We start from the raw sequence: 16,127 nt of genomic DNA on the forward strand, positions 1-16,127 counted from the left end.
CAGGAAGCCCAAATGGCCACTGAGAAGAGAGGCCGAGGCAGGTTTTTGTCCGGCTAGGTCCAGATTTTCGAGTTTGGGAAGACGTCAGCCCAGGCTACAGGCCTTGAGGTTCCAGCGTCTTTCACCCACAGCGACGGGAAGGACTGGCGGGGGGTCGCTGCTTCCAATAGAGCGAGGGTCGTCCCTTCCCCCGCTAGGGCCAAACCTGGGGCATGAGGATCATGCCCGAGTAGGGTCAGCCAGTACCCTCGGGACCTTCTCCCCCACGCGGCTCCCAGATTTGGCATCTGCGGTACAGATCAGATCTGCCGGGGCGCTGGGAAAGCCGGCGGGTGGGGATCCCGGCCTCGGGCTGGGTGCTCGCTGGGCGCCCGGGCGCAGCGGCGCTCTGCTCTTCCCTGGGATTTTCCCGAGACTCCCCACGAGTTGGCCCCGATCCCTTGGGGGGTTTCCTTCCCCCGCGCCCGCGCGTCGGCCTCCTGCGCACCGTCGGGGCCCCTGTCGTGCCGAGCCATGCCCACGCCGGTCTCCCGCCAGGACACGCAGCGCTGGAGCTCCGCAGAGGGGTCTCCGGACCTGCCGCCCTCTGCGCTCTGCTCCGGGAACCCAACGCCGGGCGGGAAGGACGCGCGGCGGGGCTTGAAGGGGTGGGGGCGAGTGGCCGAGAGCGTGAGAGCCGCGGCCGGCTGTTATCTGGGGCTGAAGGCTGCGGTAATCGATGGGTTATTTTTACGCGGTAATAGGGCCCTGTGATTGCTCTATTAACCTTTAGACCTGTCTGAGGGACCCGGGCTCGCAGCCCCGCCGTGCTCCAAACCCGGCCTGGCCACGCTCCCGGGCCCCGCTCAGGGGTGTGTGTGTAGGGGAGAGGCCTCGCCCCGCAGCGCTGCGGGGAGAAGGGGGCGCGCGTTCTGCCCGGGCTCCCAGAGCGAGGGATTGCTGCCGGCCCTTCTGTCCGTACGACTCCTGGGGCTGCCCCTCGCGAAGTTGGGCGCCCCGCAGGCTGCGGGCGGTCAGTCGCGGGGGGCTGAGTTCGGGGGAGGAGGAGCCGCACGACCACCGCCCCTGGACGCGCGCAGCCCGCCGGGTCCCCCAGGCGACCCCTGACCACGGGCGATGGGGGGCTGCGCGCGCCCGAGGGGGCCCCTTTTACTCCCGGGACCCCGCCCCTCGAGCACCGCGCCCGGGCCGGGGACGGACCGGGGAGCGTAGGGCGCCGGGAGCCCGAATCAAGGCCGGCGGGCGACGGCGCGGGCACGCGGGCGGCTTCCGCGGAGCGCCCCGCGCTGGACTTTGCCTGCGGCCCCGCCGCCCGCTGCCCCGCGGCGCCCCCGCCCCCGGCACGTGACTCCCGCCAGCCAGTCAGCGGCGGCGAGCGGGGCGCGGGGGCGCGGGCACCGGCGCGGCCGGGGGAACTCGGACGCTGCCGGCACTGCGGCCGCCAGCGCCCGCCGCCGCCGAAGCTCCGGGTGGGCGCGGGGAGCGCCCGGCGCGCCAGGACGCCGAGTCCCGCAGGTACCGCCGTCGCCGTCCCGCCCGTCCGCCGCAGGGCGCGGGGAGCGCGCGCGCCTCCGAGGACGCATCCGCCCCGACCCGCCGCCCCGGGAACCGCCGCGTGGCCGGGTGCCCTCGGCGCGGGGAGCGAGGCCCCGCGGCCCGGCCCGCGCCTGGGGACGCCCCGGAGTCGCCGCGTGTCCGCTCGGGGTGCGCCGACCCTGCCGACTCGCCCGGGCCCGGAGAGTGGCCACCGGGCTCGGGGCTGGGCCTCCCCGGGGAGCGGAGGGACGTCGTGACCTGCCTCCAGGTTGGGTCGGAGGTGGACGGCCAGGAACCGCCGCGGGGCCCCTGCGGGAAGGCACGGGGCTTCCCGGAGCTCGGAGGGTCTTGGGGTATAGGGGCGAGGACGCCTTGCGCGCCCTGTGCCTGGGGGTCCCCCGATGGGCCCCGTCTTGCCCAGCGCCAGGGGCCAGGAAGACCCTTTTCGGCGCAGCAGGCCCCGAGCCGAGGCCCGCGAGGAGGCCGGGTGCACGGACGCGACGTTTGCGCGTTCGGAAGGAGTTGGGAAAGGGGCGGTGGGCTGCCGACCGTGGGTCTGGCTCGAACGGCTGGATGGAGAGGGACCGGGCGCAGGCCCGTGCGCCCCTGGGAGGCCAGGCCTCTTCTGCCCGCGGTAGTTGGCGGCGCCTAAACCCACTCTGGTTTGCAGAAACGGACGGTCGTGGTTCCGCTCTTGTCTTACGTTGTCTTGTACTTTTTGCCCAGCCCTGCGCCGGCCTGGAGGTGGTCGCGGTTGGGCCACTAAAGGCAGAGAAGGTGGTCTTATGAGGGTGCGATTTGTGGCATTCGGAACAGTTGCTTTTCGTTTGTAGAATTTTTTTTTCCCGTAACTTTGAGTTTTGGGCCACCCTGGGAGGTGCCTTGGTGGGCGTGGAGGGGTCGCTCCAGGCGGTGCTAGGATGATCCCACCGGCCCTGGGGGCTTGCTCGTTTTCAAGCCTGTATTTTAGCATATGTGTCTAAAGAGACTGGAAATTGGGTTTCAGAATTACAAAGCCTTCCAGTAAAGTTTCAGAGTTGCAGGAACTGAGTATTACAGAAAACACAATGAAACAAGTTAAGTATATATTTGCTCTGTAAAATTAAATATGGAATATTTCACCAAGGTGGACTTCTTAATTTAATTTTTGAAGCTTCAACATTCCTATGAGGTATTAATAGTTGGCCTTCGCTTTCAAAGGGGGAAATGGTGATATCAGATCTCAAAGTTTTTTATTATTATTCATTTTCTAATCAGACATCATACTGGAAAGAAATGTTCATCAAACCAATAATTCATGATATATTTTGAAAACTAAATAAACCATTTAGGACTTCCTAAGATAGCCAATGTGACATAGTGCTATTAATTTCACAAAAATTTTATTAGTAATACTGCAAAATTAAATGCTGTTTATACTGGAAGCATTACATTATTAGAATTCTAATGCGTTAGAATTCGATTTCTAGAATTTATTATAGAGATGACAGTATCTTTTAATACATTTGAGATACTTTCTGTGGCTCATTAAGTTACATAGTAATGCTTATATGGGACTTTATTTGTGCCTGTTGTAACAGTTTCATAAAACCTAGCTATATGTACATTAAATAGGTTTATTAACATCCTCCCTCATAATGACTACAAGGTAGATTCCTTGAAAATGTGCCTCTTGCAATGAGAGGACAGGCATGGGTTTAAATAACGCACCTGGAGTTACTCAGTAAGTGGTGGAGAACATCTTTGTCACGACATTGGCATGACAAGGAAAGTGCTCTTAGCAGTCAGGAGAGATGGGTGCTGGCGGGTGCCTTCCCCAGAGCCTGGAGCTTGCGGGGTTCTAGAGTCCACCCTCTTATCCTCTAACCATACTGGAACTTAGACAAGTTTTCCAGTTATTTGGTAAAATGTGGAGAGGCCCTTGGGCCTCCTGGGCTTCTGGAGAAGCAGGTACTCAAGAGCACAGGCTCTTGTTTGACCAGAGAAACAGATGGGAGAGCAGGACAGGGTTGGTGAGTACTGCGGCTGGTATTCCCCCCTCCCTCCCAAGGCCTGGGGTCTTCTGTTTGGGCAGTCCTCTTGGAAAGAAATCCCGTCTGAGATCTGCCGGGACCCAGAGAGTTGTTCTGTGCAGTGACCTTACTCCATGTCTCTCACTGGACTGGTTGCAGTATCCATCCTGCAAAAAAATGGAAACCACAAATTACTTGCAAGAAACATTTCTATTGTTGGGGCCAGAGAGCAGTAGTACAGCGGGGAGGGAGCTTACCCAGTACTTGGCCAGCCAGGGTTTGGTCCCCCAGCCCATCAGCGGTGAGTCCTGAGCACCACCAGGTATGGCTCAAAAACAGAAAGAGGAAGAAAAATGGAAAAGGAAACGCTGGTCTCATTAGTTTCATGTCCCTGTGCTAGAAGGTCTGAGCTCCAGCTGCATCTCCAGCCGTTTCAGGAGCACCGGCCTACAATCATTTCTGACTAGCCAGACCAGAGGATTCGTTCTTTCTGTTGTTACTGTTTCGGAGAGTCTTAGACTGCTGCTGTTTCATAACGTTTGTTCTGGTGTTCCACGGGCGGCTGAAGCTTTCCCAGGCTTGTGCCTGGGGGTGAGAACGGGGAAGCTGAGCTCTGGAGGGTGCAGACCCTACTCAGAAACCCCTGACCTTGGGACTTAACGACCTGCTCGAAAATCATCTAAAAATAAAGTGCTTCCTGAAGCAAAGCAAAAGTAAGAGCCGCGGCTCACAACTTAACATCCCGGCCGGCCCGGATCCGGGAAGCCTGATTTCTCTGCAAAGACGCGGGACCCGGGTCGGCCTGCGGGGCGCGAGCCTTCCCGCTTTTTTCCCCTGTTTTTTGGGCCACACCTGACTGCGCGCGGGGCTCCCTCCTGTCTCGGGGATCACGCGTGTGGGGGACTGTGGGGACAGCCGTAGGGGAGCGCGAGGGATCGAGCCGGGCCGTGCCGGGCGGGCGAGCACCTTCCCCCGCGGCCCTGCCCCCGGTCCCCTGGCCCGTGCTCCTTCAGGTCAGTCTGAACGTGTCTCCTCTGTGTTGCGCCCCCAGGACCGCACCGCTGCGTGGAGCCCGTCGGACCCTCGGCTCTGGGCGTCGGCGCCAGCACCGGCCCCGCACGCCGAGCCCCAGGCCGCGGGGCGGCCCGAAGAGGAGAGCGCGCGCCGCCGCGAGCCCCCCGCGCGCCCGGAGCGACAGCCGCGAAGAGCCGGAGCCCCGCGCCCCCCAGCAGCGGCCGGGCCCCGCGGGGCGGCCTGGGGCCATGTACCAGAGCCTGGCCATGTCCAACCACGGGCCCCCGCCCGGCGCCTACGAGGCGGGCGGCGCGGGCGCCTTCGTGCACGGCGCGGCCGCCGCATCCCCGCCCGTGTACGTGCCCACGCCGCGGGTGCCGTCGTCCGTGCTCGGCCTGTCCTACCTGCCGGCCGGCGGCGGCGCGGGCGCGGCGGGTGGCGGCGCAGGGGCAGCCCCGGCGAGCGCGGGGCCCGGGGCGCAGCAGGGCAGCCCGGGCTGGGGCCAGGCGGGCGCCGAAGGCGCGGCCTACACGCCTCCGCCGGTGTCCCCGCGCTTCTCCTTCCCGGCCACGTCGGGCTCGCTGGCCGCGGCCGCGGCGGCCGCTGCGGCCCGGGAGGCGGCGGCCTACGGCGGCGGCGGCGCGGCAGCGGGCGCGGGGCTGGCGGGCCGCGAGCAGTACGGACGCGCGGGCTTCGCAGGGTCCTACTCCGGGCCCTACCCCGCCTACGTGGCCGACGTGGGCGCTTCCTGGGCCGCCGCCGCCGCTGCCTCGGCCGGCCCCTTCGACGGCCCAGTGTTGCACAGCCTGCCCGGCCGCGCCAACCCCGCTGGCCGGCACCCCAACCTAGGTGAGTACGGGGCGCCCCGAGGGCGCGGGCGGGACGGGGCGGCGCGGGGGGCGCGTGCCCAGAGTCCCGGAGGGCGGGCGGTGGGGAGGGGTCACCCCCCCAATCCCCGGACACCCCCAAGGCCAGGGCAGCATGCCTGTTGATCTGGCCCATGAGGCGGCGGCGGGTGGGTGGGGGAGGCCGGGCCGGTGAGCGCGCACTGTCCTGGTGCAGGCCCCTCAGGCAGGGGGAGCTGCGTGCTGGCCATCCCGAGGCCCCCCGTGGAGACCTCAAGGGGAGCCGACTGGTGCCTGGCCCTGGGTCCCCAGATCAGGGCCATTTGGCCGCGGGGTGGGACCATTTCCCTTGGCGGCGTCAGATGGTTTCCCAGGGTCGGTGGGGGTCTCTCGCTGGCCACCAGGAAGGAGCCAGAGAGGGTGCTGCACGTGGACGCCCCAGCCTCAGGGGACTGGGCCTCAGGTTGGCCGGGTATCCCCTTGGGACCACCTTGTGCCCCTCACTTGGCAGGATTGGCAGGAATCGAAGTGTGGGGCTGAACGTCAGGGGCTTTCTGAGGGGAGGGAAGAGGTGGGTGGGTTGCTGGAGACAGTTGGCATGACCACCTTCCAAGTGCTAAACCCCTTGGCATTTGTTCTCACTTTGCCTACTTTGCGGAGGAAGGCCTGACCCTGGGCTTTCTGAGTTCCTTTGAAAGAGCTTTTAAAGGACCCTCTGGGCCTGGAGGTGGGTCCCAGCCAAATACACATCCCCTGGCATCTCATTGACCCTGGAGGTGGCTCCACACCACTGTGAGCTGGGGGAGCCAGACGGCACCCGGGGAGAGCCGGGTGGCCCAGGCTCCTGCCTCTGGGGGTCCAGTGGAGATAAGGCGGCACCCATCTCCATACAATGGAGTGGCCAGCCCCTCGCCAGCAGGGCTGCTTGCATTCTCTTAGCGGGAGGGGAGGGGATAGCCTCTGCTTCTAACTTGGGGCTGAGGTGCCCAGAGACTCTTAAATCCTGGAGTGAGAATTTGCTGTTTGATTAGAGGGAAAGAGATGCAAAATCTGGAGGCTTGAGGCCTTCTACTCACTCCAGCAACGACAAAGGGAAGAGCTGAGAACTCTGTGTGTGTGTGTGTGTGTGTGTGTTTGGGGGAGGGGTCACTTCCAGGGTGCTTCTGCCCAGTGAACACAGCCCCGGGCCAGGATCAGCCCACCAGGATCAGCCCACCGTTGGCATAGCTGGGAGTCATGTGTGCCCTTTTAAGCTTGTACTGCGTGCTGAGTGGAAAGTGTGAGGGTGAGCGCCCTTAGCCAGGTTGGGGACGCTGCAAGGAGGATTGGAGGATAGTGGACCCTCTGGATGCTGGTGTTTAGTGTGGGCAGGGTGGAAGCCTACCTGCCTTCCCTCGGGTCTCCTGAGCTGGAGGATTTGGGCAGCGTCTGTCTTCTGTCCTGAGTGAGTGCTGTCTCTTGTGTGAAGTGTCACCCTGCAGTAGTGGGCTGAGGGGAAAGCTAGCGCAGTGGTTCTGTCTTCTCAGAACCTTCTGGAAGGCTTCACCTAAGGCCTGACATCTGCGTTTGATCCCGAAGGGTAAGCACGCCTTAGCCGGGAGTCGCGCTTGCACTGGAGTAAGAATGTTTATATCTGCGTGTGCCCTAATGCACTGGCATCTCCAAGCTGGTCTTTGTCCAAGCAGCTTTCCCGGCCAGGGTCCAGAGGACCCACTCTGACCTCCAGTGACAATCCTGGGAATGGAAGCTGTGGTCTGAGACTAGGGGGCCAACGCGCAGGTCAGGGGGCCCACAGGATGGATACTGGGTTGGAAGGCGGCCACATTTGGGAAAAGGAAGAGAAACGCTGGTTTTAAAAAATGCATTTGTTGCCGTAGGCAAAACGTCTCCGACTTCACTCATGGACTCAACCCGTTTTCCTTTCTGTGAGAGGAAATGAGCAGCCTTCCTACCCCGTGTCCCGCCGACCGCCTTCGTGGTAGCGTTAGTGAGTGGCCCCGTGTGGGCTGTGGGAAAGAAGCAAATGCAGACACCCAGGAGAGAAGGCACGAGAGCCCCTGGGAAGCCGCCGCCCAGCTGAGGTGGCTGTGAGACCCGCCCTGCTGGCCCGGTGAACTTTAATTCATTCCAAGTTCAGCATGTGCTGTGCCTTGGACTCCCGTGGAAATCGCCAGTTAGGCACATTAGGGGAATTATGTGACCTTACCAAGGGCCGGGACAGAGTCTTACTCATATTTAAGTGCCTGGCACATGCTGGGCACTTAGCAAATATTTGAGCAGAGATGTAGCAGGGAATTGGCTCAGTGCTCACGTGGGCACGCCACAGACAGTGGCTGCTGGAGGGGCTGACCCCCGAGCGAGCAGTGGTGGGGGAGGGGGGCTACCAACAGAGCCCACTCGGTGCCAGTGTGACTGAGCACATCCCAGTGCTCGTGGCCCGGGACCTGAGCTCTCTTGGTAGCACCCTGGGCACTGGGTGACGGCACTGCCATCTGCCTGTGGCAAGGACCAGGGCGAGGGCCACGTCTGGGTCAGTGGGCGCAGGAGCTGGGGCCTTGCGGCTGCCTCCTTGTCACAGCAGGGACATGGCGTCTGATTTGGCAGCGTGCCTTAAATCAGGGTCTACACCTGATGTTGATTTTCAGGGCAAAGAATCCCGGCTCCAGAGAGACAGGACAGCGGTGGGGCCTCTGCCTTCCATGTGGCCAACCCAGGTCCATCCCCTGGCACCCCATATGGTCCCCCTGAGTTTTCCTGAGCTCAGAGCCAGGAGTAATCCATGAGCATCGCTGGCTGAGGCCTCCCCCAAAACTAAAATAAAGATGAAGGACCTCACTGTGTTCGATGAATGAGTTTGGGGTTGAGGCCATACCTGGTTGTGCTGTGCTCGGGGGTGAGCCTGGCAGTGCTCAGGAACCATGAGTGGAGGAGTAGGTTGTTTGTAGTAGACGCTTCTGGAAGATCTATGAAAACAGATTCTCTTGTGAAATGACTGTCCTCTTGGGTAGTAGAAGAACAAACCATTGTCCTGTTTTCAGAAGCTCTCAGAAATTCCGAGTATTTTGAGGGTCAGCACAGTGAAATCCGCCTCTGGGTTACCCAGATGCCCCCCCTGAAGGTCGCATGGGGGCTTCGCAGTGTTCACAGTGCCCGGCAGTGGAGCCTCGAGGGCCTGTTGCTTATCAGCGAGCCAGTGTGGGCCTTTGTGAGATCAGCTCTAAAGTGGCCTGTTTGGCCGGAGACCAATTTGTCAGTCTTTGAGAAACGCCAAGTTGTTTGACTTTCCGGTCACCACCCTGAGCCGGTCAGTGTGAGCTGGGCTGGTCTGTGTGCTGGGGTGACAGCCAATGACGGGGGGCGGTGTGTGTGTGGAGGCTGTGGGCTGAGGCGTGTCCCCGCTTCGAGTCAGCGCTGTCACTCGCCTGACATCCCACTGAAAGATCAGGCCCATTCACTCAATACTTTTATTTTTTTTGTTTGTTTTTTGGGTCACACCTGGCAGCTCTGAGCTCAGGGCAGACTCCTTAAGGGCTCAGGGGACCATATGGGACACAGAGGGGATAGAGCCCTGTCCCTCATGCAAGGCCAGTGCCCTCCCCGCTAGGCTGTTGCTCTGGTCCCTCTTCAGCTCTTTCTAAGCACTCGGGGGATTACACAGAGGAGAGTTTCAGTGAGACGCTTTTTTTTCCTGTTCTCCGTTTTCTCATTTTTACTTAAATAAGGAAACAGACCGCCAAAGTGTGGCACATAGGAACTGCGGGGTCTTCATCAGCCTGTCCTTTTCAGGAGCCTCTGGGGATACCCCTCCAGTCCCGAAGTCGCTGTTTGAGACCCAGAAACATCACTTGTCGGATTTCTGCAGGTCTGCTTGAAGTGAAAGTCAGACATGACCTGGGATGTCTGATAGGCATCCACTGGGATTGCATCTGGTCCCTGCAAACAGCAAGGTGTTGGGTCAGTATGAAAGATTAGGAAAGGCATTCCATGGCATGATATTTTTTTACATTATACAGCGGATAGCACACCTTGCACGCGGCCGACCCGGGTTCGATTCCTCCATTCCTGGTCTGTGAGCCCAGCAAGCTACCGAGAGTATCCCACCCGCACAGCAGAGCCTGGCAAGGCTCCCCGTGGTGTATTCAGTATGCCAAAAACAGTAACAAGTCTCCCAATGGAGACGTTACTGGTGTCCGCTCAAGCAAATCGATGAACAACGGGACGACAGTGCTACGTTTGTGCAAAAGAAAAAAAAAACAATGTTTATGTATTTGAAAATAGATGATTTATGTCTGGAAATATCAGCAGGAATGTGAGACATTTGCCTGCCCTGGGTGTGAAACCGTCTTCTTGGGGGCTTGGAGCATTGGTGCGGTGCTGTGGGGCTAGCCCGGCTTTACCCACATTGGCGGGCCTTTGCTACCCTTTGAGTTGGTCTGGCCTTCTGGTCCTTCTCAACCACCGTCATCATTTTTTATAGGAATTTCTGTCATGCCTTAAAAAGGAAATAACATTGAACAGTAATTAGCCAGAAACGTAAAATGATAAGGAAGTTAAAAGTTTTCAAACCCTGTTTTTAAGTGTGCCATGTTTGGGAGTGTGTGTGTGGTAGAATGGTCTGTGAGACAGATTTTCATAATGTTGTAGCCTGCCAACCTCAAGCTCTCTGCCTAGCGCCTGGTCACTCCTGAGCTGGACGCCTTGTCCCCTGTGGGAAGGCCCTGCCTGCTCTGTCCCTGAGCTCGGGATGAGCCTGCTGCTCCTTCCTGCTTGTGGCCCCGTAAGACTCCCCGCCCGGGGCCTGGTTCGCTGTCTGTCAGCAGCAGCTGAGTTGGTCCCCTCCTTGCTTTGTGCCAACAGTATCTTTCTTTTTGGATCCTGTGAGCACACACAGCGCCTGGGTCTCCTCAGCAGTGCCTCAGTGGGCGCTGGCTGCCGCCACCCTGCCCCGGCCGGGCTCCCACACAGCCCTGCCACCTCACCTGCGGCGGAGGGCAGCTCTCTCGCCTACCTGGGGCTGGAACCAGAAGTCACTGGCCACCAGCCCCGGCCACCCTCCCTGGAGTGGAACAGGTGTTGGAGAACCAGGTGACCTTCCTCGGGGCAAGGTCAGGCCTTGAAAGAGGCCTCTCAGCCTCTCAGCCCCAGAGGTAACGCTGCTGTTTGCATAGGAAAGAGGAAGAAGGCAGCTTTCAGGCTGCTGCCCTAAGCCCCCGGAGGTCTTTCCTGTAAGAGGGAAGGGCGCCCCGAGGGTTGGGAATGGGCATCCTTGGACAGTTCCAGGTGCACACATTTTAGGGAGAAAGCAGAAGTGGAGGGGCTGTCTGGCGGCACTTGCAGGTCGCCAGTTCCTGTTCGGTCCCCAGCACATTGCCTGAGCATTGCCAGGAGCGACCCTTGAGTGCCACTGGGTGGGGTCCAGAGACCCCTTCCTATCCTGTCCCACCAAGAAAGCCGAAGTGGAGCTAGAGTAGAAATAACCTCGGGTGTGTTTGAGTTCTACCAAATAAATGCGAGAGTCGGCGACATTACGGCTTGGCTAATGGCCATCTGGGGTCTGAGGGGATGTCTGGGTCCCACTGGGACTGTATGTGCGACTCTGTGAGCCTAAGGGACGCGCTTGGCTCCAACCCTCAGGTGAGGACCCACTCTCCTGAGTGCTCAGCTCCACCTTGGGCTTCCTCAGGTCAGCTGTGCCCCGTTCCTCTCCCATATGGTTGGTCTTCTGGGTAACCCTGAAGGACCCTGCCCCCTCCCCCCCAGGACCCGTCTAGAATCCCCCGACTGCAGCCGAGGACAATGCCACGTTCCCCATTTCCCCGATGAGTCTCCCCGTGGTTGGGGCAAATCTCTATAATAGCATATTTATTTGTTGACTTATTTATTTTCCTTTCTTGGTGCTTGGATCTCCCCTGGCTGTGCTTCAGGGCGCACTCTTGGCTCTGCTCTGATCACTCCTGGGGGACTTGGGGACTTGGGGCCCAGGCCAGGTAATGGGCTGGAACCCCGGCCGCTGTGTGTGGGCAGGAGGGCAGGTGCCGTCCCCTCCCCTACCTGTGTCCTTTGGTCTTAGAAGGATGGTGAAGCCCTGCTTTCTCAGTCCTGCTGCCCCCACCCTACCCCCAGTACTCCTTAAAGTGATTCTAGGTTTTGTTTGTTTGTTTGGTTTGGTTTTGGGGTTACGCCCTGTGGTGCCTAGGGATCACTCCTCACTCCTGGTGGTGCTCAGGGGACTCTATGAGGTGCTGGGGATGGCACCAGGTCAGGAAATGCTCTCCTCACTGTTCCGTTGCTCAGGCCCCAGACTGATTTTTTAAAAAAATTATATTTTAGCTTTTTGGGTCACACCCGGCGTTGCACAGGGGTTACTCCTGGCTCTGCACTCAGGAATTACTCCTGGCGGTGTTCAGGGGACCATATGGGATGCTGGGAATCGAACCCGGGTTGGGCGCATGCAAGGCAAATGCCCTACCCACTGTGCTATCGCTCCAGCCCCTGATTTTGTTTTTAATAAAGATGCGACTAGAAGCAAGACCAGGAGCACAGCCCTGTGGCCGGCAGGGAGCGGGGGCCCCTGGGAAGCTCTGGCTCTGGGTTGATCTTGCTCTGTAATCAGAATCCAGCCAGCACCATGGCTCTTATCTCAATGAGTGGAATCTGATTTTTTGGCCATCGGCGTTTTGCACGAGCCCAGCAGTTGACTTCATGTTTCTCGATGTCTTCTCCTATCCACCCCCAGAAGCACAGGGACAGGCAGAAGTGCTGTCCCCAGCTTGCAGGTCACCCACAAACTGGAGATTGGAGCCTGAGCAATCCAACTGTGGTGGGAAGCTAGAAGGATCGTGACTTTGTAAACCCTGGGAGGCCCCAATCTGGGCCCACTTTGGGCTCCTTAAACTTTAACCCAGGGCCTGAGAGCCAGTGCAGGGATAAGGTGCTTGCCTGGAAGCTGCTGACCCTGTCTCAGATCCTTGGCATGGCACTTGGTACCGCCAGGAATCAGCTTGAGCACAAAGCTGGAAGTCAGCCCTGAGCACAGAGCTGGGAGTGATCCCTGAGCACAGATCCAGGAGTGATCCCTGAGCACAGAGCCAGAGTAGCCTCAGAGCACTACAAGGTGAAAGGGTATAGCCCAACCGCTTCCACCGCTACCACCCCCTCAAAAAACAAACTGAATTCAGTCTTTAAACTACGTTTCAGTCTTGCTTTTTTCTTCCCAGTTTAAATCTCCATTTCTCCTTCTAGAAATCCAGTCAAACTTTATCACCTCCATTCAGAACTGATCGATAGCAACTGGTGAGCAGGTTAATTATAATCGCAGAATAAACGCTGGAGTCTCAAAGTTCACCACTTGTGCAGTGTTCCAAACCCCTCGGGGACCCTGCCAAGCCTCTCGTTGACCCCCTGAGCAGGTGTGGGGGCTTGACCCAGCAGACAATCGGACCTGATTCGGGACTGCTCATTTGGTCGCTTATCGGGAACTTTTCCTATCTGACGACGTCTGTCATTTCAGATAAAACAAGTTCAGTCAATTGAGTTGGGAAATGGCAAGTTACATTTTCTCCTGATAAAAGTTTTCTAGTTGTGGTTTTATCAGATTGGGTTGAAATTGTATGTGTTTCTGTCAAGGTCTGCAGTGACCTTTGGAGATATTTTATCAGGTATTAGGTGGGGGGAGAACTTTTTTTTCCCTTTCTTTCTTTGCCCTCGCAAAGAATGACCTTACTTCCAAGATCATAAATCAAACCAGGCAAAGAGAGGCAATAATATAAGTTATCCCTCAAAATCGAGTAGGTGGGGAAAACAAACAGCAAATACAACCTTCCCCAAGCCTCTCCAGGGAACTTAACTTGACCCGGAGTAAAGAATGTGGTTCTCACGAAGTGTGGGCTTGCTGGGGAAATCCGGCAGACTTGCAAGAAAGGAAATGTTGGCCGGGCCAAAGATGGCTGCAGAAAAGCTTTCCTTTCCAAGGAGCGGTTGGAATCCTCGGCAGCAGGTGGGCTCCCTGCGGCCATCCTCTGAAGCGTAGTTTCTTTCCTTTACTGAATTCCATGCCCATCGAGCAAGGACCTGTGAGGGGCTCTCACAGTCCCGTGTGCATTCATGCTGGGCAGTCTGGCTGCCCGGAGAGACCCACTACAGGCTCCCAGGTGTGGGTGTGTCTGTGAATGTGTGTGAGTGTGCACACATGCATGTGTGTGTGCATGCATGTGCGTGTGTGTGCGTGTGCGTGTGTGTGTGTGTGTGTGTGTGTGTGTGTATGCTTAAGAGGTTATACAAGTAATTGGCTAGTCTTTTCAGTGTTGAGGAAAGTTTTTATAAGATTTATGACCTAGGGGACCAAAGTGCCTCAACAGGGGGTAGGGTGATTGTCTTGCACTTGACCAGCCAGGGTGGTCTCCTGGGTTCTTCAGTAGTGATCCCTGAGCACAGAACCAGGAATGATCCCCGAGCACAGAGCCAGGAGTGATCCCCGAGCAAAGAGCCAGGAGTGAACACAGTGGGAAAACTGTTTGTGCACTCCTTTGGGTTTGCTACTTAAGTCTGTAACTTTTTGTGTCCCAGGCTCTGTGCTGGTATTTGAATTTTCCGGGGCCCCTGTGATGGCCTGGCCCTGAGGCTCGGGGGGCTCAGCAGTCCCCTGATTTCTATGAGATTAAGAAGTGGGGCTGGCACTTCAGGGCTGGGCGGGCTTCCCTGTAGCAAGGCCCCCGCGACTTTGCCCTGCCTCATTCCATGAGCCGTGAGCCCACCACTGGGGTCTGTCTGCCTACGGTCTGTGCCCGTCTTAGCTGCAGTCTCTGCCAAGGCCCAGGGCTTGTTTCGCTTTTTCCGATACGGAATTCAAACCCTTGACCCCTGAAATGTAAAACAGCTCCGGGGAACTGCAGGACGCAGAGTTGCCCCGAGATTGTCCCGCTGGTTTGGCAGCCGGGTTGGAGTGTTCAGCAGCAGGAGGGCGTCCATGCAGATGTCCCAGCGTCCCTTCCTGCCAGCAGCCCACAAGGACATGAGGACACGCGAGCCTCGCCTCCTGTCCTGAGCCAGGCGTGTCAGGCTGCGCAGCTGGGAAACGCGAGGAGGCCTCTGCGGCCCGACTGGGAGTGCGTGTGCGCGGGAGCGTGTGGGTATGAGTGAATACGGGTGCGCACTGGGTATATATGAGTGTGTGTATGAGAGTGCGTGCACTGTGAGTTTTGAGTGTGTGTGTGAATGAGTGTATGGGCTCTGCATTATATAAGTATGTGTGTGAGTGAGTGTGTGTGCACTGTGGGTTATATGAGTGTGTGTGCGTAAGCATGTATTATAGTGTGTGCATGAGTGTGTGTATGAGAATAAATGCGGGTGCAGGTGTGTACGCACATGTACACTGGGCGATATGAGTGTGTAAATGACTGCAACATGCATGTGTGAATGTATGTGTGAGAGTGTGTGTGCACGTGAGTGTATGTATGTGTTTGAGTGTGTTTATGTGTGAGTGTATGTGAGATGAGTGTGTATAAGCATGTGTGTGAGTGGATCTGAGTGTGTGTGCTTGGCGGGTCATGGGGGTTTCTTACCTGTGCCCTGAGCATGCAGGGCTGACCTGGTCCCTCTACAGGGTGGTTAGGGGCTAGGGGTGGGGTGGGCCATGGGAAGCTGTCTGAGGCTCCATATGTGCGCATGGCTTGGGGCACGCCATCCAGCCGTGGTGTGGCAGTTTCTGAGCTCTGCGGCCCTGCTTGGTTTGGCCTGGCCCTGCTCCCTCTGTCTTTCCCAACTGGGAACAGACCCAGATGAAAGAAGGGCAGGCTGCAGGTTCCTTCCAGAAAGTTCTGTGTCTGTTGTCGAGCTTGTGTGCAGGTTGAATCAGATTTAAGGAGCAACATCCTCAAATCTCGCTTCCCAGAGGGGGTCCTGCGGAACAGGGGGTGCTTGGCTGGCTGACCAAGGCTCAGATCCCCCCCCCCCTCAGTGCAGGGTCTCAGAAGGTCACATCCGGAGAAACAGTCTCTAGGCCTGGGGGAGGGGGTGTCTCCCAGGAGGCTAGGGGTGAAGAGGACATTTTGTTTTAGGAAGTGGGGTGCACCCCTCATGGGGAGCTTTTGGGGGGTCACACCCCTTGGTATTCAGGGCTGTGCCTGACCGTGCTCCGGAGACCGGATGTGGGGCCCAGATTGGAGCCAGCGTCGCTGCTGTAGCCGCACGCAGAGTGGGTGGGTGCCTTCACCTCGCCCTGGGCCTCTGGCCTGGAAGTTTGATTCCCACTGTTGCAGCAAGATCACCAAAGTGTAAAGATCTGAGCATCGGAAGGTAGGAGAGAGCTATCTTCACTTTCCTGGACTTGTGTCCCGCCGGCATTCGGGGCCATGCCTGGCCTGTGTAGCGAATCCTGGCGACTTACTGGGTCTGTGCGGATGCAGGCCCAGAGCCCAGTTCCTGTGGTACCACATGAGCAAAGACGAGACAGAGGACACGTAGAGAATGCTCCTGCTGTCACCCCAGAGTCCCCAGGTCCCTGTGTCGACGGGTTGGGGGGTCCCTCCCCGGCTCCTCTGCCTTTCACGAGGCTTCTCCCGCGCGTCCCCAGCCTCTGGTCAGCTGCGTCTCCCTCTGACCGTCACGTGTGTGTGACCCCGTCTGTTCACCGGCTTCTGACAGGAACAGGTGGGACCACGCCTGGGTCTGTCTGTGCTTTCAGAGGCTGAGCTGCCCCCTCCCTCGGAGACTGGCAGGCCTC

At 58.6% G+C, this 16,127-nt stretch overlaps 1 protein-coding gene across 2 annotated transcripts in view; it reads left to right on the forward strand.

Annotated features, from left to right (window-relative positions):
* The first annotated feature begins 4,741 nt into the window (after positions 1-4,741).
* GATA4 (GATA binding protein 4) overlaps positions 4,742-16,127 on the forward strand; it is a 31,343-nt gene continuing 19,957 nt past the window's right edge. Inside the window, exons 1-2 of one of the 2 annotated variants that reach the window (XM_056114209.1) lie at positions 4,742-5,411; positions 8,339-8,341. In XM_056114209.1, coding sequence (XP_055970184.1) covers positions 4,811-5,411; positions 8,339-8,341 — 604 coding nt within the window. In that variant the 5' untranslated portion in view covers positions 4,742-4,810. The remainder of the gene's footprint in view (positions 5,412-8,338; positions 8,342-16,127) is intronic. The other variant, XM_056114208.1, reaches the window with a different exon arrangement.

This window comes from Sorex fumeus, unplaced genomic scaffold (assembly GCF_029834395.1).
Source record: "Sorex fumeus unplaced genomic scaffold, SorFum_2.1 ptg000024l, whole genome shotgun sequence".
In the NCBI taxonomy this organism is placed as follows: Eukaryota; Metazoa; Chordata; class Mammalia; order Eulipotyphla; family Soricidae; genus Sorex; species Sorex fumeus.